We start from the raw sequence: 27,993 nt of genomic DNA, 5'->3' as shown, positions 1-27,993 counted from the left end.
AAGTAGGGAAAGGTTTTTAAAAAAATAAGTAAAATACTGCGGATGCTGGAAATCAAGCCAAAACACAATGCTGTGTAAAAACTCAGCAGGTCTTACACTCTTTTTCAAGTGAAGCAGCACTTCACTTGCACCTCCTTCAATTTGGTCTACAGCATTCACTGCTCCCAATGCAGTCTCCTCTACACTGGAGAGACTAAATGCAGACTGGGTGACCGCTTTGCGGAATACCTTCGGTCTGTCCGCAAGCATGACCCAGACCTTTCTGTCACTTGCCATTTCAACACACCATCCTGCTCTTGTGCCCACGTGCTCATCCTTGACCTGCTGCAATGTTCCAGTGAAACCTAATGCAAACTGGAGGAACAGCACCGTTCTTCCGATTAGGCACTTTACAGCCTTCTGGATTTTGAGTTCAACAACTTCAGACCATGAACTCTGTCCTCCATCCTCACTCCTTTTTTAATATTCATTTTTATTTTTTATCCGCTTATTTTTATTCTTATTTATTTAAATTTTTATTCATTGTTTTATCCCCACCTTTTATCCTATTTTTGATCTTTTTTTCCCCACCACCGTCCCCCACCCCCACAAGGGGTTACTTGTTCATGTTGTTCTGTTCTTGTCCTGCTATTATCACATTCTTTTTCTACCTTGATGCCACTATCAGCACCTTCGTCAGCCCTTGCCACCACCATTAACACCCACTTTGTCCTCTTCTTCATGACATCTCCTTTGCCTTCACCTATCGCTGGCCTTCTACCCAGCTTCACCTGCTCCACCCCCCTTAAATGGTATAAATTTCATCAAGTTTTTACTTCTCTTAGCTCTGAAGAGGAATCATATGGACTCGAAACGTTAACTGTTTTTCTCTCCACAAATGCTGTTAGACCTGCTGAGTTTTTCTGTTTTTGTATAAAAGTAGGGAAGTTTTGCTACAGCCATGTAGGGCCTTCATGAGATCACACCCGGAGTACTGTGTACTGTTTTGGTCTCCTTATTTGAAAAAGGATATAATTGCATTAAAAGTAGTTTAGAGAAGGTTCACTTGGACTAATTCCTGAGATGACAGGGTATCTTATGAGGAGAGGTTGGACAGGTTGGGCCTCTATCTGTTGGAGTTTAGGAGAATGATTGCTTATCTTCTCAAAGCATAAAATCTTGAGGGGATGGCAGGGTGGATGCTGAGAGGGTGTTTCCACTTATGGGCGAGACTAGAAATAGGGGACTTGGTTTAAAAATGAGATCTCCCATTTAGGATGACAGAAATTTTTTTCTGAGGGTCATAGGTGAGATTCACTTCCTCTGAGCAATGGAGGCTGTGTCATTGAATATATTCAAGGCTGAGTTCGGTAAATCCTTGATTGACAAGGGAGTCAAAGATTGTAAGGGGTAGACTGGAAAGTGGAGTTGAGGCCACGTTGAGATCAACCTTGATCTTATCAGAGTTGGCTTGAGGGGCCGAATGGCTGCCGCCTCTGAATTTGTATGTTCATATGTACATTTGTAACACTCTGGAATAGATTCTATTGGCTGGAGCAGGAGAGCTGAATGTTGAAATCTTATTTTTCATACTGTAGCAGTTGATTTTTAAATCCTGTCCAAACATTCATAGTGCCTTAGCTGCTTCTCCCTATGGTGTCTAAAATTGATTAGTAAACTATTGCTCAGTCTCTCGCTGAAACCCCAACTCGAAGCTTTGGAAAGGGTACCTTGAATTAAAACCATTTGAACTTGACTTAAAATGGGCTCAGTTATAAAACTATATTAAAAAAAACTGCTTGATGACCCTTGTGATGGTACTGATCAAATAGCAAAACAATATGTCCATAGTGAATGAATTGCCAAAAGTAATAAATGATTAACTAAACCCACTCATTTGTGGTTAAGCTGTTGAGAAGATGGTTTATTTGGGTCACATGGCTTTGAAGAGGATTTAGATTGAAAAAATATGAAGGCTGCAAACCATGATTTTTGTGTTCCTACAGGGAATGAAATTAGTATTCCCCTAATATAGGGGAGCAACTCAAGGTGTTGGCTGATACTCTAATTGTATGTGCCCTCTGAATGGAGTGGATTGATAGGCTGTCTGGCCTTTTTTATTTCTAGAATCTCCTTGTAGTAGAATTTCTTATTTAATATCTTTTAATTTTTTTTTCCACCTGGTATTGTTTTAATCAGCATTGCTGTTTAAATTAACAATCCCACTATATTCTGTTGAAGATTTAAGAATTGAAGAAATTGACTGAATCGAAAACTAAATTTAGCTATAAAATATGATTTCCTGTATTAAATTTTCTCGTGTGGAACTGGAAAATTGTGTAATACTTTGTTATCCTGTATGCTTTTCTCAATTGCTGTTCATGAGCTATCTATATCCTGTAAAATTTAAGTATTATAAACAAATGATTAGAATTTTGTTCGAGCCTTCAGCCTCACTTTGAATGCCATTAAGCTTTTGAGCTTGATTCTTGTGGTTTCTGTACACTTTGAACCCTAATGTATGTTTCTCATTTTGTTCCTCCATATTTAGCTGAGGGGATTGTTTTGGACTTGACCATTGAAACTTTGGCACCCTATGTGTAATATATGAACTTGCCCTTCATTTGTTAAGATATTTATGATCTGCATGTGTTATGGTGTCATAAGCTATAAGAGATGGGCTTACTTTGGGCTGAGGTCTTGTGGCATAATGAGTAGTGTCCCTCTCAGAGCCAAAAGCTCTGGGTATGAATCCCAATCCAGGACTTGATGGCCAGGGAAGGTGCATTTGTAACATTGTTGAATTAGTAACCCATAAATCCTTAAGCTGTAGCCTTTAGCAACCAGCTGGTGACCTGTTCTATGAAAAACTAGCAATGGAAACAGGCATAAGCACTTGTTTTATCTGTCTCAATGTATCACTAAACACAGGAAGCTTCTAAGCCTAAGTTCACTTGCTTCTGGGAATTTAGATGCCAGGTTTCTGGCCTTATCAGATATACTCTAATGGAATAAAACATAGAAAACTTTCAAGATGCCAGCCTTGGCTCAGCAGTAGCACTCTTGCCTCTACTTCAGAAGATTATTGGTTCAACTCTCACTTCAGGATTTGAACATGCATACAAGCGCATGAATTAGGAGCAAGAGTGGCTATTCTGCCTTCAAGCCTGTTCTGCATTCAGTAAGATCACGGCTGGTGTGATTGTGGCTCCACTCCACATTCTGTCTACCCCCAATAACCTTTGACTCCCTTGTTAGTCAAGATTCTATCCATCTCTTTCTTAAAAATATTCAGTGGCCCTGTCCCCACCGCTCTCTGGGGAAGAGAGTTACAAAAGCACTCAAGATCTTTCATCTGTGCAGAAAGGAAGCAGTCAATTTATGACATCCATAGAAACAATGGTTTGTGCACTCTAAAGATCATCAAGAGTGAACAATAACTTTTGGAAAGAACAGCTCAGCATTACTGATGGTTTATGCACTCAAAGCATCTGATATCCCTATACTTGTGCAAAGCACCAACCACTCCAGTATAAAAGATGCTGAAAATAAAGAATCATTTAATTTGTATCCTACAAAAATTGGCCAATTTTTGATCTTTGCAGAATATTTTGAAATTTTTCATTGCATAAACTTCAGGGAGGAGTTTAATAAAAATATTGCCCAACTATTGAACCTCTTCCAACCTCTAAAATATACTATCAAATATTTATTTAAGTCACCTTTTCCATTTATAAAACATACTTCTGCTATAGGCAACTTTTATGCATAGTTACTAAAGCTCAATGCACAATACTTCTATTGAAACTTCTGAATATAAGTACATGATTTAAGTAGGCAAACACTATAGCTGATTGGCTCTTTTGTATTATACACCAAGTACTAAAGGGTGCAAGTGTACTAATGCACATTTTAGGTAAGTTACACTTGTTGAGGTAGCTTAATAGTACACAGTCTGTACAACATATAATCTAAACTGACACTACCTTTCGGATTAGAAGGTGAACCTGTTGGGTGCAAAAGATCCAGTTTGTATGCAGATCTCCTTAAGTAAGTCATGTAAAATTAAAATGAAAACAATTATAAATAGTACCTATACTATAAGATATGTTGGTGGGGCAGCAGCTATTGGCCTAAAATTTGTAGCCTGAAGCACTTGAGGCAATTAGCTGTGAATCTTAACTGCGTGGCTGGAGAGACCTTTGTGCATGGGGAAGAAGGACTTACCAACCAGATGTGCACTTATATAGCAACTTGCATGACCTTGGGATGCTCTTGGGAAGGACTAGAGCCCAAAGGTAAAATCAAAGCAAAATAGGTGAGACTTTACACACAAAAAAAAATGCACAGCTCCGAAACAATCATTTTCCAAATCACGTTAAAGTTAAGTACACATGACATTGGGAGTGGCAATGCGATTTTATAGCAGTGGTTTCCTGTCTGATTGGGACCTGAGTTCAGAGCTCTTCCGCCACTTTTGCATTGAAGCAAAAATTTATTCGCTGCAACAAACAGTACAAGTGCAGTTGGATTAAAATGTAAATTAGATCGTAATTTAGAAGCAAGTCATCACCTTGCAATCTGCGATTGTACAGCAAGTTAGAAACATGGAGATAAAGAAAAATTAAATTGACAGGAGAAAAATTTAGGTAATGCACAATAAAAGGATCAATGATATTTGGTCATGTCTTCCTGCTATACTACACCCAAAAATACTAAACCTAATAAAAGCAGACAATACATAATTTAGTGAAATCAATTTATTGGCATCATTCCAGTTGTGCTGGTGAGACATATGTCAGCGTCTTGTTCCGCTGTAACAGTTGAGGAGCAAGAAACTTTACTTCTGTGGTCCACCATTTCCTAGTATGTGTTAGTAATTTTAAAACAGTCTACAATGCAAAATGAGAAGTACGTTGCATTTGCCAAAGTGCTAATTCATCAAATTCTCTCATGGTAATTGACATTGCTTTTATTAGTGAGTGATTGAAAAACTGAATTTTCACAATGGCTTCCTCATGCCGCTGCCACCCCCCCCCACACAACCCCCTTTGAGCCTTGACTGAGAAAAAAATGAATGCACTATTGGCCTTGAGGAAGAATTGCTGTGGTCTAAAGTGCTAATTTTATCTCCCAGCGGTCTCCTCTGGAACACATTATTCCAGAGGGGCTATCATGTGACCAAGCTACTCAAGTCTCCTGAGTTTATCAAGCACTTCAGCAGATCTAATTTCAAACTATCTGCAGTACAAGCTAAATGTCATCACTTTTGACTAGTACTCTTACTTCTTGTACAGTTACAAAAGGATTGTGCAATCCACTTTAGCATGCAAATTGAATGATTGCACTTTAATGCAAAAGCTCAGACCTGTCCAGATTGCAAAAAAAAAGTTGGCTATTGAACAAGTTGGGACTGAAGCACACACACTTAAACATTGCAGCAGTTTTACCTAGAGCTAACAACTGGTGCTCTTTTAATTTTAAAGACAGAACTCTACTCCCTGCTCCTCCTCCTTGTGCCCTATACTACGCTTCCAGTGTGACATGAAAGCAATAAGAAAGAGCTGCACTTCTACAAATTCCTTTCGAGGTTGGTTGAGGGGGGTTGGGGGAAGTGTACAAGCACAAATGCAAGGATCAGGTGCAATTAGGTACTTCTGTGAACTTAAATCTAGCTGCATTTAAATTTGCCTGTTTTAAGACTGGTCATAAATTTCTTAACATTTGGAACAGAAGTGAATTTCAACTTATCTGGGTTAAGATTTCTACTGTAAATAACACTCCAATGATAATCTACTGTGAAGCTTTCTTTGATTGCCCGCTCTTAAGACCGCAACTCTCACTCGCATACAAGTGCATAGGCACCAAATGCTCTTCAAGAGGTCAGCTAGCTGACGCTTCATGTAAACTTAGACAATAAATGTTGCTCTGGCTGCTTTTCGCAGAGGCACTCGTGTCACTGGGCAAACACTGGTTGATTTTTCCACCGTGCAACAAATAATGCTGGGGTTAGTTTTTTTTCGTATTCATTCGTGGGGTGTGGGTGTTGCTGGCTAAGCCCATCCCTAATTGCCCTTGAGAAGGTAGTGGTGAGCTGCTATGGTAGACTTACAGTGCTGTCAGGAAGGAAGTTCCAGTATTTTGACCCAGTGACTGTGAAGGAACAGCGATATATTTCCAAGCCAGGATGATTGGCTTGGAGGGGAACTTTTCAGGTGGTGGTGTTCCCATCTATCTGCTGCCCTTGTCCTTCTAGATGCCAGCGATCATGTGTTTAGAAGGTGCTGTCTAAGGTGGCTTGGTGAGTCCCTGCAGTACACCTTGTAGATAGTATACACTGCTGTCAATGGTGGAGGGAGTAAATGTTTCTGGATGGGTACCAGTCAAATGGGATGCTTTGTCTGGATGGTGTCGAGCTTCGTGAGTGTTACTGGAGCTGCACCCAGCCAGGCAAATGGAGAGTATTCCACCACACTCCTGACTTGTGCGTTGTAAATGGTGGGTAGGCTTAGGGGAGTCAGCAGTGAGTTACTCTGCAGGATTCCTAGCCTCTGACCTGCTCTTATAGCCACTGTAACTATATGCTAGTCCAGTTCAGTTTCTGGTCAATGGTAACCCCCAGGATGTTGAAGTGGGGGATTTGGTGATGGTAATGCTATTTGGACGTCAAGGGGCTATGGTTAGATATTCTCTTGTTGGTGATGGTCATTGCCTGACACTTGTGTGGTTACTTGCCACTTTTTCACTTGTTAGCCCAAACCTGGATTTTGTCCAGGCCTTGCTGCATTTGAACATGGACTGCTTCAGTAGGAGGAGTCGTGAATGGTGATGCATTGTGCAATTATTAGCTAACATCCTGACTTCTGAGCCTTATGATAGATGGAATGTCATTGATGAAGCAGCTGAAGATGGTTGGGCCTAGCACATTACCCTGAGGTACTCCTGTAGTGATGTCCTGGAACAGCGATGATTGACCTCCAATAACCTCAACATCTTCCTTTGTGCTAGGTATGACTCCAACCAGTGGAGAGTTTTCCCCTATTCCCATTGACTCCAGTTTTGCTTGGGCTCCCTGATGCCACACTTGGTCAAATCATGCTCTGATGTCAAGGCCAGTTACACTCGCCTCACCTCGAGTTCAGCTGTTTGTCCATGTTTGAACCAAGGCTGTAATGAGGTCAAGAGTGGAGTGACCCAAACTGAGCAGGCTATTGCTAAGCAAGTGCTGCTTGATAGCACTGTTGATGACCCCTTTCATCAATTATATTTGAAGTGCAATCATTATTATTTAGAGGTGGCAGCTGAACTGAAATTAGATAAATGATGAGTTGGTCTATCTTGGTTGAGGAATGAGTGTTGCCCAGAATACCAGGAGAATTCCACTGTTGCTCTTTGAATAGTGCTATGGGATCTTTATATCCGCCTGAGTAAGCATACTGGATTTTAGTTTAATGTCTCATCAGACACTACATCTGATTATGCTGTACTTTATACTATTGTCCTATTTTACATGTTAGCAGTGCCGGAATGTTACTTAAAACCACACAATCCTGACTCCAAGGTAGGAGTGCTATCACTGGAGCAAGCTGACATCATTTCTTCCAACTTGCATTTGACTGTTTTGGCTATGTAGTTAAACATTCTGTTGACTTTGATTTTCTGGTCTTTATTTGTTGAGCTTTGAGTCTGTTAGAATATCTCAATATTAGTTAGCTATTTCTACATCATTTATTTGAACATTTTTCCTTCCTACATGCATTCTTTATGTTGGTCTGAATTAAATTCCATCTGCCATTATTCTGCCCACATACATATTTTGTTCAACTTGTTTTGTAATTTTTCAGTTGCCTCCATTGAATCTACTGGTCCTCTGGGTTTGGTGGTATCATGCAAATTTTGACTGATTATTTTTGAGTTTCTGTATCTTGAGTCATTGAAACAAATTTTAAAATGGATAGTGGTGCAAATGCTGAGCCTGGGGCATCCCATTCAGCATTTTCTCCTCTCTGCACTAACCCTGATATGGCAATTTTTGAAGAATTCCTACTCAGTGATTCTCTTTCCTTATAATCAGCTGCTCCATCAATGACATTCCATCTATCATAAGGCTCAGAAGTCAGGATGTTAACTGATGATCGCACAATTTTCATCACCATTCGCGACTCCTCATACTGAAGCAGTCAATGCCCAAATGCAGCAAGGCCTGGACAAAATCTGTTGTAATTTGTTTACAGCAAGGCCTGGTGGCAGTCTCTCTGTGTGTCTGTGCGTGTGTCTGTACACACACATGGTGCTCATCACCTGGGCTCGTGTCTTCAGGGGGCCCAGGCTTAGGCAGCGCTACCTCCTCTATCTCAAGTGACCACCTCCCGTCTCGATGTGCTTGCAGATAAGTGCATTGTGGGTGCTCCACTCTGGGACAAAAAGTTTGTACAATAAGGGTTATTGGAGTGAGAGTCTGAATCTGCATGATCATTTGTTTTGACAGCCAGAGTTCATTGATGGTGATGTAGTTTGCCCTTGGCCATGCTTTTGCCCTCCCAGGAAGGCGCCAGCCCACTAAAAGACAACAGGAATCAAGATGCTGGAGCAGGTGAGAGGCCAGAAGGAGTGGCAGCTATAGCAACACCCGAGGAAGCTGGAGTGTTACACAAGCCGGAGAGGAAGCACATTTTGTTACCTTCACAGCTGTCCTAAACTCCTCCTAGGCCTGCTGTGTATAAGTGTGAAAGTGATGAGTGAGTGTGTGCACACATCCTCCCTCTCCTCTTCCCTCCCTCCAAAACCTTTCCACACATTGGGATGGAAGAGGAGGAAAACCCAGGCTGAAAGGCAACCTGCTTCTGACCCCTACTTTCATATGAATTCTGCCAAGGCCAGCTCGGAGTGTGCACCCCCAGAGGTGATCGCAAGGTTGACGTGAGTTAAACCTAATTCCTTACTTCGGCCCTGGTCCCCCTCCCTTCCTTGGTGACCAGGGTTTGGGGCCTATTCTGTTTCGCTAGCTTTGTTTCTTAAGCAAAAAGGCAAAAATGTTTTTATTAGTTACCTCTGCTGTTTGGCACCTTTTTTAAATGGTCATTTTTAATCATTTTGAAATTTCTGTTTTTTTGCTTTGACTTTTTTGCTCAGCAAAATTGTTTTCTTCTCACTTTAACTTTTTTTTGGAAATTCATGTTTAATGTTGTGCCTACCCAGGTCTCGGGCAGCTGCTGCTGGGTTTCTTGTTGAAGGCTCTCTTGTTGGAGGGCTGGCAAAAAGGGCTATTTTTGCACCAATAGAAATGGAAGTGTTGGAAATACTCAGCATGACTGGCAGTGTCTGTACAGGGAGAAAGAGGTTAATCCTTTGTCAGAACTAGTGCATATCATGGATATGAAACGTTGACTCTATTTCTCCCTCCACGGATGCTGCCTGGTCTGTTGAGCACTTCTAGTATATTCTGTTCGTATTTCAGATTCCATTTGCTGTACTTTGCTCTCCTATTGTACGCTCCATGCTGGGCATTTGTAAATATGGTTAGTTTCAATTTAAAATGAGAAAATATTTATCACTCAATATAAAGTGTGCTCTGTTAACAAAGCCCACTTGCATGTTTAGGTGCGATTATAGATGAATAGGTTAGTGCTAATTTACTGGGTGGATAAGGAAAGAGGCGAAGCACTAGGGCCCATTGTGAAAATGGATTGTTTTGTATTTTGGGGAAGTGTGTGTAACACGAAAAAGATAAAGGTGCTAAGTGAGGCACAAGTAAATAGGTTGGATCTAACCTTTGCATTTTTATACAAGTTGAGGAGCGGTTTCAATTTCAAAGGGGAGTCAGTAAGAAAATGTTTGCATCTGGATAAGTAGTAGTGGGGATACAATAGGACAGAGCTGAAAGGGGGAAAAAAGGCATATTAGTTATTGTGGATAGCTGGTTTTTTAACTATTGAGCTGGAAGAGAGCTTTATGGTTGGAGCTGTTGCGAAGCCTTGGGCTGCAGCAAGCAGTTTTATTCTGAAGTGGATTCCATAACAAAGTGGAAGAGGGTAAAGGTCATGTGGTACACCTTTATTGAAGCCACAGCAGTTTGCCTTGTGATAATACTGGATTTTTCATATTTAAACATCTATAAGGGAGTGTTGCCTGGAAAGTTTTTACTTCTGGGGTTGACCAAGTAGTGTTTTTTGAGGAAATATTTTGTAAGACTAACTGCAAGAGTGTAACTGTAATCTTGTGTGCTAAGTTTTCTTTTCTTATTAAGACCTTTACTTCTAATCTTAAACCCAAAAGTGTTACTAGACCTCTTACTACTGAGATCGGTACTCTGTCTTCTTCTTGTCAGAATACCAAAAAAAATTGTGGCCTATAAGCCAGGTTTCTCTTTGGGATTTGGTTTGCGCAGCAATTAATGCTGGCTGTGGTCACAACACAATGATTTGTCACCCTGGATACCACTGTTTTTATCAGTGACGATCTTTTGATTAAATTTAGCAACTCCTCTGAACCTCCTGAGCTCCAGGGTATTGTTTTGGGGGTGGTACCTCAAAGTGCACTAGGGAATCCCCTTCAGAAGTTCTCGGGTAAGGTTTGCATGGCAATTGCCCAGAACTGCAAACTTCTCCTGGGCAATTGACTTGCACTGGGAACCATCTGAAAATGTGATTTTAAATCGCAAACTTCAGATGGTTGTGACTGAGTTACAGCAACCTTCTAGCATCTAACAGAAAAAGTTAGAAGGATTAAAGCCACTTCCAACTTCTGGCTAACTATTGTGCAAACCCACCGGACTCTCTCCCCCCCCCCCCCCCCCCAATCATTTTTCTCCCTCCCCACAACACCTCTGACCCAGCCCAAGGTCTGACCCCTTGCCCTCTGACTTCTGAACCCCTCGACCTCTGATTCTCTCCCCCCCAACCCAAATTCTATCCACGTACCTTTGACATTTACCTTCTCCCTGGCCTGTCAAGGCCCTTTAAACTTCAATGGACCTTTTTAAATTACCAGGTTTAAGGCAGCTGGTGCTGTTTTAAAAAAAAAAATGGGGGCCTCCTTTCATTCGACTCAGCTGCACTTGACGCTAGGTCCGAGGATGCGATGCACTGCCTGGAACTCGCTCGGCCTGAGTTGGAAGGTCGGGTGAGATAAGATCAAAAGAAAAACTAAGGTTAAAAAAAAAACGAGAATGGAATGGCAATCCGACACTGATTGCCATTCCGAGGAAGTTCAGGTCCAATATGCCTGATGCAGCTAGCAACATGAACAATTAAACAAAAATTACAAAACGCATAGCATTTTATCTGAAAACTACAGCTCATGATGTTTGTAGCCCTGGTTGTTGATTTTGATTTATTTAGCTGACGTTTCCTTTTTGAAACAAAATGAATGGATTTGCGTGTGTGTGTGTGTGTGTGTGCGTGCGTGCGCGTGCGTGAGTGTGTGTGCGCGTGTGTGTGTGTGCGCGTGCGTGCGTGTGAAGACCCCCCCCCCCCCTCCAAACAATAACCATTGGTTGGTCTTGGTCTGTATGTGGCACACCACATTGCTAGATGTGCAGCAATAACTGTCTGCATTGTTGCACACACAGGAAGCAGACACTACATTGTGACCATGTAACTGGACTAATTTTTCTGTTGTGCAAACATTTCACATCCAACTGAATAGGTTCACACTGGTCAATACTTGCATTCGACTCCCAGCTTGTCAATACTTAAGCTCATCCAGCAACGATCTATTTGCTTCAGTTCAGTGAAAGACCAAAGTGTTTGGGAGTTTATAGTAAAATATAGTGGCTGAGAAGAGATTGCCACCCTTTATCAAATTAAAGAGGATTGCTATGCATCTGCATGAATTGGTTGTGAACAGGAAAGGAATAATTGTGTAGGTGTGGAACATTTTCAGGAACGGCCATATTTATATAAATAAAAAGAACAAACTAGTAATAGGAGCATAAAGCTTTGAGAGGGCAAAGGCCATTAGACCTATCAAACCGACTCCAACCAGAGTTGGTGCGTGACTCTTTTTATGAAACCTCCTGATCAGTTTATGAAAACTTAAGGATAAAACAAAGGAGTATCAACATTAGCATGAATATTTACAAACCAAAGCCTGAAATGGAAACCTACTTTTCTTTTACAGATACAGATTCACTTATGCGTTTTAAGCATTTCTGTTTCTCATAATGGGATAAATTGCATTCCAGTACAATTGTATGGAACGTATTATATGGAGTACCACTTGTTCATACTTTAAGTAATTTTCTGCAACAGTGTTAGTACATTGCTGATTGTGTTACACTGTGCATGTTTTTTTTAAAATTTGTCCCAAACCTTTTATTTGGTCTTTTATTTAGATTTTTCCATTTTATATGGCAGCTTACATAGAGTGCATTGTTAAGTCAGAAAACTTGTTTGTAATTCATTTTTTATGGATATACTGATTTTTTTTTTTCCTCCCGATGGCCTATGTTCTTGGGTTTTGAGGGACTTCAAAATTTATTTAGCAGTAAGAGCTGCAAACCCTTCTGTGGAATATCTTCTAGTCAGTCTGAGTTTTTTTTCTGGGCTGATGGTGCAAAGTGGAATTGCTGTGGGCAAGTTTGTAAATAGTATGTAGCTTGGTAATAATGGTTCCAGCAAGTGATTGGAAAGAGTTTGTTGCCTGGATGTAAATGAAAAATTATATAATAGATTTTACAATGTTTTCATTTATTGTTTGGCATGTGAGGAAGGTGTTAATGTAAACCTCACGTCTCTCCTATAAAAGTTTAAAAAAAAACTCATCCATTGTCAACTACTCAAAACATTGAGAGAGAATCAAGTGCTGTGGTTAAATTATAATATAGCTACCGTAGATTGCAGCGTATAAGTCGACCTGCTATAAGCATCCAAAAACATGCCTTTTGCATATACGAAATTTAAGCCGACTGCTTTTCAGCTACGAAATGCTATTCTCTCATTAGTGGTTGACCTCTTTTAACTTGTACTGTAAGTCGACACATGGGTCAAGTAGGTGACCCTGGTGACCCTTGCTGCATTGCAAAGAAGACGCATGGGAGTTTAAGACAGCTTACACTGAGCGAATGGCATGGTGAGTGACGAACAGAAATGGGTCCTTGAGCAAAGTGAATGAAATACAAAGCTGCTTTCGAGCTACAAGCCAAATAATTGTGCTGCAATGCGGGAATTCAGTGCAAGAATGGAAGAAGGAGGAATCAACCTTAAAGAGGATGCCCAAAACCAAATGTGTCATCAGATCTTAAGCATGCATTGGAATGGATCCTTGCAGACCTTCAGAATTGTTACATTGCCACCAGAAATGTAATGTGTATATTCGCACTTAGTGAGCCAAATCAAACCCTGAATCCAGCAAAGATTTCAGACCAACAGCTAGTTGTTGTAGTCACTTTTTTGGATGAAACAGTCTAGTGTTATGGCAGAAGACCAAGATTGCTCATTGACTACCAGAAGAGTTCATTACCAAAATGACCAGTTTCTAGCGATTCATCATCAGACAGTGGCTAAAATGAGTACCCGTTAAGTCACATCAGTAATTTGGATGAAATACCCAAACTGGAGTGGAAAGGTTCAAAAACAAAAGGTCATGTGAAGACAAGATTCACAATGGTGCTAGCCTGCATGTTGGACAGAGTGAAATTGAGGCCTGTGGTAATTTTCAAACAAAACCATGCTGAGCATCAATTCCGTACAGGAATTTTTGTGCATGCCCATGACAATGGTTGGATGGATGAGGATGGAGTGTAGTTATGTATCGATAATCTGTGGAATAGATGTCCCAGTGGCATATGTAAAGAATGTCACTTATTAGCGTGGGACGTGTTCAGATCCCACATAAACAATGCGGTCAAATGGTTCCTGCAAAGAAATGACTCCCACATTGAAGTTATACCAGGGGGCCTAACGAACATAGCTGAACCATTGGACCCATGACTCAACAAGCCATTCAAGGATCATATTCGCACAGAATGAAATAGATGGACGGTTGTTGAAGGAAAGATCTTCAAGGGGTGGAAAAATGCATGTTTTGATGTTTTATATGGTTTTATTATCAAATAATGGTATGCTATTAGTGCACCAAGTATCATCAGATCATTCAAGAAATGCAGAATATCTAATTCAGTGGATGGAGAGGAATATAATTGGTTGTGGAGAGATTATTCTGAAAACGCAAGTGCCGCAACTGATCCAGAGTGGGACCCTTGTGATGCCATAGCGAAGGTGACTCAAAATGAATTCAGTACTGGAGATAATGAATTTGATAGTTGTAAAACAATTTGATTGTGCTTAAAGGTATCTTTGTACAATTAATTCCTTCAATAAACGGTGTCGCATTAATTTAATATGAACTACTGCGTTTTTGGAATGATTTTTTGGAGGCTTCAAGGATTAACATATGTTGAGACCTAAAATAACTATGGTTTCTTTGTTCTATTAACCATCTCAATGCAAACTCGAGCACTTTGCAATATTTTGAGTAATTTTGTTTGTACGCATTTCATATCGATACTTCAGCATAAGTGTCAGCTTTGTTGACTTTGTCAGAAGAGTGTGGGTTCAAGTCCCACTCCAGGACTTGAGCACAGAAATTAAGGCTGGTACTCCAGTGCAGTACTGAGATTAGGACTGCTGTCTTTCAGATGAGATGGTTAAACAGAAAACCTGGTTTCCCCCTCAAGTGGGTCTAGAAGGTCTCTCAGCATTATTTTGAAGAATGGCCAGGAAGCTGTCCCTGGTATCCTGGCCAATATTTATATCTCAATCAATGTTAGAGCATCGGGTCATTATCACATTGCTATTTGTGAGGACATCTGTATGCAAATTGGCTGTTGCGTTTCCTGTATTATAAGTGACTATATTCCAAAGTACTTCATTGGCTGTAAAGTGCTTTGGGACATCCTACGGTCATGAAAGGTGTTACATAAATATAAGCTTCCTTTTTATTTCTCCAAAGGTAGCATTGTATTTTAAAATTTCATTTATTCTTTCCTTTTTATTTTTAGTTTATGAAACAGTTTGGATTATTAGGTTAGATATTTGAAGACTCTTGCAGCAATAAATTTTTATTTGTCTTAAATACTTCCATTTTTCTTGATAATGTCAGCCTTGTTTTTAAATCCCTCCATATCTCTATCTTTACCCCATCTAATTCTGGCCTCTTGACTATCCCTGATTTTTTTGTTTGCTTCGCTGTTGGTTGTCGCACCTTCAGCTGTCTAGGGCCTAAGCTTCGGAATTTCCTCCTACACCTCACCACCTACCCACTTTGCTTTCCTCCTTTAAGTCATGCCTTAAACTCCACCGTTTTGACAAAGCCTTTGGTCATATGATTTAATATCTCCTTATGCAAATAGGTGTCATTTTGTTTTATAATGCTCCTGTGAAGTGCGTTGGGACATTTTATGATGTTAAAGGTGCTTTATAAACATAAGTTGTTATTGGAATGCTGGAATTCCAAAATTGTTGCAATTGTCCAAACAGTTGTAGAGTTTTATGATTACTAACTCTCCATCTTTAAGCAGAATTTACTAATGTACCACTAATTGTGTTCTTAAAATATCAGTCTTGATAACGCAAGATTGCTGGCTATATTTTTTATATTTCAGCTCCAAGCCAGCAGCAGACTGATAACTTATAAGCTAATGAGGACTACCTGCAAACTGCTTCCTTGTTATCTTCTACTGATTCTCTAAAATGTGCATGCAATTGCTATCTAGTTAGGGATTTTTAAATTGTAATTGGTTGTGCACTGTATTCGGGGAGACTGCAGATCATCTTGAACTTGCCAACCATGCAGTAATAACATTGGGATTTGAATCAATCTGGTAATTCATTTGCCTGTTATTATTGAAGGTCACAGTCCCAATCTGTTTTTCTTGACCATTCAAGTGCATCATACTGCATCAACAAGTGTTTACACATGCATCAGCTTCTGTGATTTATGGCCTCTTCCAAAATTAACTTCAAGAGCCAGCTCAACAGTCCTGTTTTAGCAGAGCTCTTTTCTTGCATTTATTAGAAAGCAAGATGAGGGAACAGTGCTAAACCCCAACCTAGTCAACATTGGATGGTTGCACAGGCTGTAAAAGTGCAGGCTTAGAGCTGCAGAATGGACGTGGGCAGCAGTTGGCTGCCTCACTATATTATGAATCTGTCCAAACAGAATGTGGTGATGCGAATATAGATGAGACTTGTTTCTCTTGGTTCTAATCCATATATTGCAGACAACTAAATCCACCATTTACGGTATATAACATATTGTTTTTTTTCTCCCTCCTCTAGTGAGCACTTGTCCTGTTCCTTTACATTTTTCTTGCATGGGGATAGTAAAGTGTGTACTAGCGTTGAGATAAACCAGCACCAGCCAGTGTACCATCTTGGTGAACAACATGTTACTGCAGCCCAGGGATCCTCCAACCCCTTCCAAGGTAAGAATGCTTTACTTCTGACAAAATAAAACTTGTCAAAAGGCTCTCTTGATGTATGTGCAGGAGAAGGCCTAGGTGAGACTGATTTTGTTAACTGTGTTGGTTCATTTCTCCTGCTGCCCCCTGCCACAGCCCCCATTGATTTGTGGATGAAAGTAATGCCTGCCCTACTGTTTAAACCATACAGGCAAAGAGATTGCAGCATGTGCTAAATCAGCTGGTCAGCTAATATCATTTGGGGTGCTGCAAATGGCCTCCAATGCTCTTGATGGTGATTCATTGATCTCCACTGGAAAATGTGCATGCATAGCTCTAATGAGAACAGCATTTGGCTTAGCTGTGATGCCCTTCATAGATGAGCAGTATGCAATTTGTTGTTCCGTTGGTTTAGAACATATTTTTCTTCAAGGTTGTTGAAGTGAATAGGACTTTAACAGTGCAGAAGAAGCCCACTTAGCTTGTGCCTATGCTGATTCTTTCCACAACTGTGTCACCCATGTTAAATATTTAGCCTCTATTTTCCTAAAAGATACATTGGTCTATGTCAGAACTATGTTTCCGGTGGCAAGGCATTCCACGTTACCAGCAATCTATGCAGAGATACTTCTCTGAATCTTTTCCTCATTCTCTTATCTGACTTGTTGGATTGATGGTCTTTCATCACTGACCCCTAAATTTAAAAAAAATTGTCTTATTCACCTGTCAAAAAATCCTTTATCTTTTATTTTTAAAGCAATTGTCCTTCTCTAAAACCTGTTGACTTGGCTTTTTATTCATTCCCTCTTGCTGAGCATGTGGATGACCTGCTCAGGTCTACAGCGTGCAGCTTTTCAGCCAGCTGCTAGAATGTATGTGATAATGGTTTGACAATTTTCAACTTTTTGTTTTATTTTTCCACTTTTGCTGCATCTTCCTCAGGAAGTGCAGCATTCTTACCCTTTGGACACCCACTGCTGACATCTAGTGTTCCCAAAGATAAAATCAAAAAAACTGCGGATGCTGGAAATCCAAAACAAAAACAGAATTACCTGGAAAAACTCAGCAGGTCTGGCAGCATCGGCGGAGAAGAAAAGAGTTGACGTTTCGAGTCCTCATGACCCTTCGACAGAACAGTTCTGTCGAAGGGTCATGAGGACTCGAAACGTCAACTCTTTTCTTCTCCGCCGATGCTGCCAGACCTGCTGAGTTTTTCCAGGTAATTCTGTTTTTGTTCTAGTGTTCCCAAGTTAGGTTTGGAATGCTAGGTACCAAGTTAATCTCCCTGCGCTTTGATCCTGCAATGAGCCTCCATTAAACTTCAGAAAGCACCCTTAGTTGTAACATGTTAACATTTTTCCATTACTCACATCATGCATGCTTGTGCTGACTCTCTTGATGCTCAGTTCCTGCCAAAATGGAGGGAAATTTATGTACTGAGAGCTATACTTGCTTGAATGTGGTTTTGAGATTGCCTTAATTCATTCCACATATTATTTTTATTCCATGGAGGATAATTGCAGCCAGTAGTCTGAAAGTATTTAATCTCGCCAATCTGCGCCAAAATCGAAATGGGTCCAGAGGTGACAGGACCGCGTGTCAATTCTTACACTCAACCCCCAATTTATTCAGTCTTTGTCAACTTGTATTTTGATTCTTTCTTTCCAGTGATCCTCAGCCCCTTTGGATTAAATGGTACCTTGACAGGTCAGTCATTCAAGCTATCTGATCCCCCCACTCTTAAACTGATAGAAGAATGGAAGCAATTTTATCCAATACAGACCAGCTCAAAGGAAACCACAGATGACAAACAGGAGGAGGTAGACTGGGATGATGACTCAATAGCAGCTGTAGAAGTCATTGTTGGTGAGTGGAAATGGAAAGTTTGAACCAATTCAGCAGATTGAATGTAAATTACATTGTTTTAGATTGAAATCTCTACGAATAGCTAGTAATATATAACAGCAAAAAGTCGAAACAACGCTAAAATAAACAAAGCAAACAGATCTTTTCCTTTGCCAGTGAAAATATTTGAGCCAAACAATAAACTGGTGAATCATTTTTTTTCCTTTAAAAGGCAAGTAACCTTATGTCTTACATTACTTATTTCTCCTGGCATTGATCATAGAAATATTTTTGGGAGAAATGTAAAGGTAACAATTCATGGGTAGAATCTGGGGTTTTCCATTTAATCTAGAAATTTCTCAGCCGTTTAATTTGAAATGCAGAAGAAAGAAAAAATCTATTGCAGAGATGAGCACTAGATTAACATGGTGTGTTTTGGTTACCATTTTATGTCACAATACTTTGATTTAGACCCTTACCAAGTTGTATGAGAAGTGTGTGTTAAGAATAACTTGTCTGAGAAATTATAGATTCTGTTCTGCTTGGTTTGTATTTTGGTATTTGCTTCCTTTGTTATTTGCATGCTCCATATACCTTTTTTGTTGAGACCAATGAAGATGAGGTGCTTTCTCTTCCTGTATTCTATGGATTGGCTGTAACGGACCTCTATTTTGTTTTTTTATTCATGAAATTCAATAATTTTAATGTGACTCTCAATGTTCGGTCCACAGAAGTGTTTTTGTAACAAGCTTGTGTATGGTTGTGAAGCTATAATGCATCTCATGGTTTAGACTGTTAACTGTTAAGTGGTTCAGGGATCTGATTACAACCCAAGCATGCTACCATCTCGAGACTTGTGTTTTATGTTGTATGTGATATTAAATAGATTTATTGTTTGAGAAAGAAATTGGATGTGCAGGAAAGCACTGGGCCAACTTGTAAATTTGAGAGATTTGTAACTCTGACTCATGTGGGATGTTATAGTTTGTCTTTATTGGAGCAGTATTGACTTAGATTACATATACAATTTATTTATGAATATTAATATTCACCAAATACAAAAGGAAAATAAAAAACTTATTTGTTAATTTTTGCTATGTTATTTACAGCTGGTGTGCGAATGGTGTACCCAGCTTGCTTTGTGCTGGTGCCTCAGCCTGATGTTGCCACTGGCATCTTGAGCAGCTCCACTGGGACTTCACATTGCACAGCTGCCTACCCAAGTGCCCACCAAGTGCCTGCCCCAATAAGGGATCCAGCCATTTCTTCTGTGACGTTGACTCCACCCACATCACCAGAAGAGACTGAAACAGGTAATAAGATAGGGACCGGTATGGTGTTATGACTACTGCATCTTATTTCTCTCCACAGATACTGACTATACCCTGCATTTTCTGTTTATGTATCAGATTCCTAGCATCCAGTGTTGTGCGTTCTGCATGTTTATCTTGTGTATATTACCACTTAAAAGAAATTTTCAAAAACAGTATTGATTTATTCAGCAAGCTTTAATTTTCTAACTCAGTTACTTAAAAATCACTTTCTGAACTATAATGATGTGCTGGGAATAATATTTTGTCAGTTCTGGCCTTGGAGTCTGCAGCTTTTTTTTTAGATTAAACTGCTTTCCAGTCACCTGATTAACATAGAATCTTATAGCACAGAATAAGCCACTGAGGCCATTGTGCCAGAGAAGTCTCTTTCAGAGAACTGTCCAATTTTTAATCCCACACCTCTACTTTCTCCCCATAACTCTGCAAATTAGTTTTCTCCTGGCAGATGCAATTTAATGTAGATAAATGTGAATTGATGCACTTTGAGAGGAAAAACAAGCTTGATGAAGTAGTAAAATCTAAATGGTATTATTTGAAATATATTTCCAATTACCTGGTTATTAGACGTTCTTGGTGTTGCTCTACATGGCTTAGGTCTGGCCTATACCCTGCTCTTGTGCTGCGGTGGACACCTGAGCCATCTTCCACTTTATATGATGCTCAAAAATGACCAACTAAAAGCAGAAGCATTGTACCCAATATTGTGCTCATCCTAATAGCCACCTTTGTGTGCAGCTGCATCAAGCTGTTTGTGGACCCATGGTACGTGAGCATCAAGTTTCACTATATGCTGAAATTTTAGCTATTCCTGATGTAGCAAAGAATGGAACTGACTATGTTGCCATGGAGTGGTTCATTTGGTCAGGCGGTGCCATACTACCTATCCCTCATGGAAGAAAACGTTGACCACAAGTCCATCTGGCAGTGGTACACATGGAATGTCCTTGAGGCCCTGTGAGAAAAGGAGATTGTGGATCCTGTTTTTGATGGGGTCCTGAACAGACTGTTAAAATCATTTGGCAGAATGCCTCATTGCCAGGACTTTCAAACAAGCATTAAGATGTAGTTTAGCTTGTGATGAGATCCTTCACTGCGCCACCTCTGTATGCTGCCCTCGAGGTGGCTGCGGTGGGGAAGAGGCCATCATGCACCTACTTCTGGAACATGCCTTCGTAAAACAGGCCTGGAAAGAGGTACAGTGGTTTTTGTTGATCATCTCAAGTTGTTCCTAAAGGAGGACTTTGTGCTGTGTGGACTGTTGTCAGGAACGCACATTGAGACAAATGTTAGTTGCTGCTGGAGGACCATCAATTTGACGAATGGCATTCCTTAGTCTGCCTGAAGCTTGCTTGTTTTCCAGTGCAAAGAGCTGCTGATAACTGACTTGCATGTTGCAGACTGGTGTATTTCCAGGTCCAGGACCATGTGCTGTGTGACTGTAGCTTGGGGCAGATGTCACAGAGGCTCAATTGGGAAAGGCCACTATCATAAGATCCTCCCACCATAGCACAACAGGGACAGGAAATGGTGTAAAACCATTCAGGTTGTATGCAGCAGTGAATGTTTAACATGAAATGTAAATGTACACTGTAAATATAGCCTGTAACGGCATGTGTATTGAAGCACTCATATATTGTAATGAAAGAAACTGATCTGTATTGCGTTTTTCTGTTGATAAATTTGAACTGTTAACCGTACTTTTATAAATTCCATGAATAAAGTACATTTTTTTTGAGGAATAAATATTCCCAATTACCTTTTGGATTTTCCTGTGGAATCTTAATATCTCCAGCCTTTCAGTTAATGCATTCCAGATCATCATAATCATCTTGTGTTGCTATATATATTATACTTTAAATGAAGTTTTTCTTATTATTAATTACAATTTTTCTTTCCTTCTAGCTGAAATTCAATCCACCCAGAAGTGGGCGAAACTTACTTCAATGTCCGAGGTGTTTAATATGGAAAATTCAGGGCATGGTGGAAAAATTCCTAGAAAATTAGCCAATCAAGTGGTAGAGAAGGTATGGCAGGAGTGCAATCTCAACAGAACCCAGAAAAAGTAAGTATTTTATGAATTAATATTTTTGGCAACTTTGGGCAGAGAAATGAAGATATGGGGCAGTGAGCAGTCCTAGACTTCTCTACTTATTTTTCCCCACCCCCAATCTTTGCCCTCAACAGAAGGAAAAGGAATGCTGTTGGGCTAATATCAGCTCCCACACTTCAAATCCAAATACTACTTGCTAGCCTAAAGAGGATGTTTTTATTTTGTGCTTTCCATCTTGGAGAGGCTGAGATAATAGTCACATCTAATAGTCACTCAACTGCTTGGAGCTGGAGTAAGAGCAACACTTGTTTCTGGCAAATGATGGTTCCCAGCCTGGGGTTGGATAGACTATGGTTGGGTGGGGGGTGAGCATAGATTATGAGCTGAGCAGGTTGGGGAATATGTGTAACTGGGAACATGTGGCCTTTGGATATGATGGAATGCTTTTCTTGTTTAAGGTGGCATTAATTTGGTTTCATTTTGTAGGTTGTTTTTAAGATAATTTATTTTCAAAATTGCAATTTGAAAACTTTTTAAAAACTTGTGCTAAATTCTTTGTTTAATAGTTAGATCATAGTAATGTTAAGTATATAGTTCCGTATTTCTGTTATGATCGCTGTGGAGACTGATAACCCTAAAAGAAATTTGAACAGTTGAAAAGATGACAAAATTTTACCTTTTAAGTCCTTTACTCTAACAAAAGACAAAGCACTATTGACTAAACGCTACCTTTTGAGGGCACCTTACTTTAAACCACAAAACGAAGCATTCCCTTTTTCTTTTCGCACAGCTGGAAATATACTTGTTCAGGGTAATTCTTAGCACTCGAGAGTTTACTTCTGTTTTTTTCCCTTTCTCGGCTTTGGAACTTTTAATCTCAGAGCTGTCTTTCACCATGAGGTTTTCCCCCTGCGGGATTCTTCCTTTAATGTGAATCTTCCAGCCTTGTTTTAACCCTTCATGAATTTCATCTTTTCAATCAGAGTGTGAGCTCCCACATGCATTCCAGTGTGGCTCACCACACAGGGTCTTGTTGCTTATAGCTGCTCTCCTCCTGAATCCTAACACTACTGCCTGTGTTTGAGAGTTTTTCAGGGATGTTTTAGAAAACCATCCCCTCTTGACACCCACCACCATGGCAGGTGAATCACATGAGTCTTGTAGTAAGGTTCAAAATGTTGATTAGCAACATTGTAACCCCAATTTTCTTTTATCTTGAAGCCAAATGAACGGTTTAAGGCATAACTGTTTACAATCAAAAACGTTTTTGAGACTTTGAAGACCCTCAGTCTATCCACTGGTAGCACATTTCTCCAAGTGTACATACCTTGCATCATCTTCCCAGCAAAACAATCTGACGCCCCCTTAATCTCAAACAATCAAGTCACCCAGGCTTGCTGTCAGGCTGACTTCAAAACAGGCCATGTGGCCCTCTTCATTTTACCTTAAATGAAAGGCACAGTCCCAAAATATAAACTTTAATTGTAACAATTTTTATGTGCATTGTGGAAGTTGTTCTTAGTCTGTGCGAAGGGAATATTTTAATTAATTCATGGGATGAGTGTGTCACTGGCTAGGCCAGCATTTATTTCCCATCCCTAATTGCCCTTGAGAAGACGGTGGTGAGCTGCCCTCTTGAATTGCTGCAGTCCGTGTGTTGTAGGTACATCTTCATTGCTGTTAGGCAGGGAGCTCTAGGATTTTGACAGTGACATTGAAAGAATGGCATTGTATTTCCAAGTCAGGATGGTGAGTGACTTGGAGGGAAACTTCCAGGTGGTAGTGTTCCCATTGATCTGCTGCTGTTGTCTTTCTAGATGGTAGTAGTCGTGGCTTAGAAGGTGCTGTCTAAGGATCCTTGGTGAATTCCTGAAATGCATCTTATAGATGGTACACACTGCTACTACTGTGCATCGGTGGTGAAGGGAGTGAATGTTTGTGAATTGGGTGCCAATCAATGGGCTGCTTTGTCCTGAATGTTGTCAAGCTTCATGAGTATTGCTGCACTCATCCAAGCAAGTGGGTAGCTTCCACCATACTCCTGACTTGTGCCTTGTAGATGGTGGACAGGCTGGACAAGGTGGGGTCAGGAGGTAAGTTACTTGTCGCAGAATTCCCAGCCTCTGACCTGCTCTTGTAGCCACAGTATTTATATGGCTAGTCCAGTTCAGTTTCTGGTCAGTGGTAACCCCCAGGATGATAGTGGAGGATTCATCGATGTAATGCCATTTAAATGCCAAGGGGTGATGGTTAGGTTTTCTCTTGTTGGAGATGCTCATTGCCTGGCACTTAAGTGGCAAGTAACATTTGCACCACACATCAGCCTATTGTTCAGGTCATGCTGCATTTGGAGATGAACTGTTTCAGTACCTGAGGAGTTGCGAATGGTGCTGAACAATGTGAAATCATCAGCAAATGCCCCCACTTCAGATCTTATGATGGATGGAATGTCATTGATGAAGATGATTGAGCCTAGGGTACTACTACCTTGAGGAACCCCTGCAACGTTGTCCCAGAGCTGAGATCACGTGGAGTGAATTAAATTGGCTGAAAAGTGGTACCTGTGATGCTGGGGACCTCCAGAGGAGGCCAAGATGGATTGTCCACTTCTGGCTAAAGATAGTTGCAAATGCTTCAGCCTTACCTTTTGCACTGATGTGCTAGGCTCCCCCATGATTGAGGTTGGGGATATTTGTGGAGCCGCCTCCTGCAGTGAGTTGTTTAATTACTACCAACATTACCTCCAACAACCACAACCATTATCCTCTCTGCTAGGTATGACCACCAACCAGTTGAGTTCTCTTGATTTCCATTGACTCCGGTTTTGTTGGGGTTCCTTGATGCCACACTTAGTCAAATGCTGCTTTGGTGTGAAGGGCAGTGACTCTCACCTCACCTCTGGAGTTCAACACTCTCTTGTCCATGTTTGAATCAAGGCTGGAATGAGGTCAGGAGCTGAGTGACCCTGCTGGAACCCAAACAGTTTCCGTCATCAGGTTATAGCTACCAAGTGGCACTTGTTTAGCACTGTTGATGATCCCCTTCCATCACTTTACTGAGAATCCAGAGTAGACTGATAGGGTGGTAATTGGCCAGGTTGGATATGTGCTGCTTTTTGTGTACAGGACATCCCTGGGCAATTTTCCACATTGCCGGGTAGACACCAGTGTTGTAGCTGTACTGGAACAGCTTGGCTATGGGCATGACATATTCTGGAGCATGTCTTGAGTGCTATTGCCAGAATATTGCCAGGGCCCATAGCCTTTGCAGCATCCAGTGCCTTCAGCTGTTTCTTGCTATCACGTGGAGCGAATCGAATTGGCTGAAGACTGGTATCTGTGATGCTGGGGACTGCAGAGGAGGCTGAGATGGATCATACGCACATATGAACAAGGAGCGGGAGTAGGCCATTCAGCCCCTTGAGTCTGCTCTGCCTTTTAATAATATCATGGCTGATTTGATAACCTGAAATCTACTTCCCATCTACCCCTGATAACCTATCACTCCCTTGCTTACCAAGAATCTATCCACATCTGCCTTAAAAACATTTAAAGACTGCTTCCACCACCTTTTCAGGAAGAGTTCCAAAGACACTCAAATCTCTTGAGTGAAAAACATTCACCTCATCTCTGTTTTAAATGGATGACACCTTATTTTTAAACAGTAACCCCTTGTTCTAGATTCTCCCACAAGAGAGGACTTCCTCTCCTGTCACGACCCCTCCGGGTTAGTCTTGTTTCCATCAGGTCGCCCCTTACTCTTAACTCCAACAAATACAAGCCTAGTCAGTCCAACCTTTCCTCTTAAGACAACCCACCCATTTTCAGGTAATAGTCTGGTAAACCTTCTCTGAACTGCTTCCAACGCATTTACATCCTTCCTTAAATAAGGTGACCAACACTGTAATCCAAATGTGGTCTCACTATTCCCTACAAATGAAGCATAACCCCCCTATTTTTGCATTTCATTCCCCCCACAATAAATTATAACATTCTATTAGCTGTCCAAATTATTTGCTATACTTGCGAACTAGCCTTTTTGTGATTTATGCACGAGGGCACACAGATCCCTGTGTACCTCTGAGCCCTGCAATCTCTCATCATTTAAGCTTCTCTTTTAACCTTCCTGCCAAAATGGACAATTTCACATTTGCCCACATTATACTCCATTTGCCAGATCTTTGCCTGCTCACTTAACCTATCTATATCTTTTTGTAGTCTACTTACGTCCTCTTCAGAACTTACTTTCCTACCTATCTTTATGTCATCAGTAAATTTGGCAACCATTCCTTCAATCCCTTCATCCAAGTCACACTACTTGTTACATCTAGTCAACCTGAAAATTCCCACTTATATCTACTGCTTCTTGTTCGCCAGCCAATCTTCTATCCATGCCACTGTGTTACCCCACTATGCCATGAGCTTTTATTTTCTGCAATCATCCACTCGACACTTTTGGCTAAAGGTTGTTGCAAATGCTTCAGCCTTATCTTTTGCACTGATGTGCTAGGCTCCCCATCATGGAGGATGGGATATTTGTGGGCTGTCCTCCACTGAGTTGTTTAATTGTCCACCCACCAATCACAACTGGAGGTGGCATAACTGCAGAGCTTAGATCTGATTTGTTGATCATGGAATTCCTTAGCTGTGTCTTATCATTTGCTGCTTGGGCTGTTTGGCATGTAACTAGTCTTGTGTTGTAGCTTCACTAGGCTGACACCTCATTTTTAGGTATGCCTGGTGCTGCTTGTGGCATGCCCTCCTGCACTCTTCATTGAACCAGGGTTGATCCCCTGGCTTTGTGGTGATAGTAGAGTGGGGGATATGCCAAGCCATTAAGTTACAGGTTGTGGTTGTGTACAATTCTGAAGCTGCTGAGGGCCCACTGTGCCTCATGGTTGCCCAATCTTGAGTTGCTAGATCTGTTTGGAACCTATCCCATTCAGCATAGTGATAGTGCCACACCACACAATGGAGGGTATTGTCCATGTGGAGATGCGACTTTGCCTCCACAAGGACTGTGCAGTGGTCACTACTACTGATACTGTCAAGGACAGATGCATCTGTGGCACGCAGGTTGGTGCAGATGAGGCCAAGCATGTTTTTCCCTCATGTTGTTGTCCTCATCACCTGCTGGTGGGGTGATGTCTGGGACAAGAGAAGGTATGATTCTGTGACACTGACTGTCAGGCTGATGCTTGACTATTCTGTGGAACAGCTCTCCCAATTTTGGTACAAACCACAGATGTTAGTAAGCAGGACTTTGTAGGGTTGACGGGGCTTTGGTTTGCTATTGTTGTTTTTGGTGCCTAGGTCAATGCTGGGTGGTCTGGCTGGTTTCAGTCTGTATCCAATTATCTGTAGTGGTTTGATGCAGCTGAGTAGCTTGTTGGGCGTTTAAGAGCCGACCTGTTGCTGTGGATCTAGAGTCACTTGTAGGCTAGATTTCCTTCCCTAAAGGGCATGTGTGAACCAGATGGGTTTTAATGACAATCATCAATGGTTTCATGGTCATCATTAGACTGTTAATTCCAGATTTTTATTGAATTTAAATTCTACCTTCTGCTGTGGATTTGAACCCAGGTACCCAGAGCACCACCCTGGGCCTCCGAATTACTAGTCCAGTGAAAATATCACGTGCGTGCGCGCATGTGCACCCCCCCCCCCCCCCAACCAAAACAAAGACATTCACCATGTAGTTACTGTAGAGAAACAAAACTCCTTGTGCCAGTATCCTTTTAATGTTATCAATACTCTTGTGTGCTTTAATATCACCTCAAATTGCTGCCACAAGTACCATTGCCAGCAGCAGACTTATAACAACCACTGCTTCACTCTAATGTGGTAGTTTAAAGTACACTTCAGACAAACTGCTGGGTGTTCATCACAGTTCAAGTGAATATTGTACAGTAACCTCGTATGCTCCCCATTTATGCTTTACTGAAATTCCAGTGCCATTGCTTATTCATGTTGTGTTAATGTTCTGTCTGCATTATGTTTTCTGAATATTTGTCAATTTCCAATGTTTTTGTATTTACATTGAGATTGAGACAATCAGAATGACTTTTTTTTTTCTGTTTTCATCTGATAGAATCACTGTGTATATTTTTAAAAATTGCATTATCTTTTATCCATTCCTCCTTTTGCTGATTCTCTATAAAATGACTAGTTGAGAAGTCAGGCAAGGCACCCTGATTTGAAATCATTGTGAATTTTAACCAAGTGAGCACCAGAAAATACATGGATCTGATGGTCCTTGTGCAGCTTTGGCTCAGTGTTGTTGAGCTGAAGTCTGAGCTGCAGAGTAAACTGGATACTTTGTTTCAGGAGGCAGACACATCCCTTCAGTTAAGTGCAAGTTTAGAGTTGGTCAGGGACAAGAGT

The 27,993-nt window shown here is 40.8% G+C and overlaps 1 protein-coding gene across 3 annotated transcripts in view; it reads left to right on the top strand.

Moving 5' to 3' along the window:
• Positions 1 to 27,993, top strand: part of med13a (mediator complex subunit 13a) — a 192,553-nt gene that overhangs the window by 53,843 nt on the left and 110,717 nt on the right. For all 3 annotated transcript variants that reach the window (XM_041196888.1, XM_041196887.1, XM_041196889.1), the window contains exons 5-8: positions 16,260 to 16,405; positions 18,050 to 18,247; positions 19,336 to 19,539; positions 21,463 to 21,622. In XM_041196888.1, the coding sequence (XP_041052822.1) occupies positions 16,260 to 16,405; positions 18,050 to 18,247; positions 19,336 to 19,539; positions 21,463 to 21,622 (708 nt within the window). The remainder of the gene's footprint in view (positions 1 to 16,259; positions 16,406 to 18,049; positions 18,248 to 19,335; positions 19,540 to 21,462; positions 21,623 to 27,993) is intronic.

Source organism: Carcharodon carcharias, chromosome 10 (genome assembly GCF_017639515.1).
Source record: "Carcharodon carcharias isolate sCarCar2 chromosome 10, sCarCar2.pri, whole genome shotgun sequence".
Classification (NCBI taxonomy): domain Eukaryota; kingdom Metazoa; phylum Chordata; class Chondrichthyes; order Lamniformes; family Lamnidae; genus Carcharodon; species Carcharodon carcharias.
Note: the sequence above shows the minus strand (reverse complement) of the source record. Positions and strands in the feature narration are given on the sequence as shown.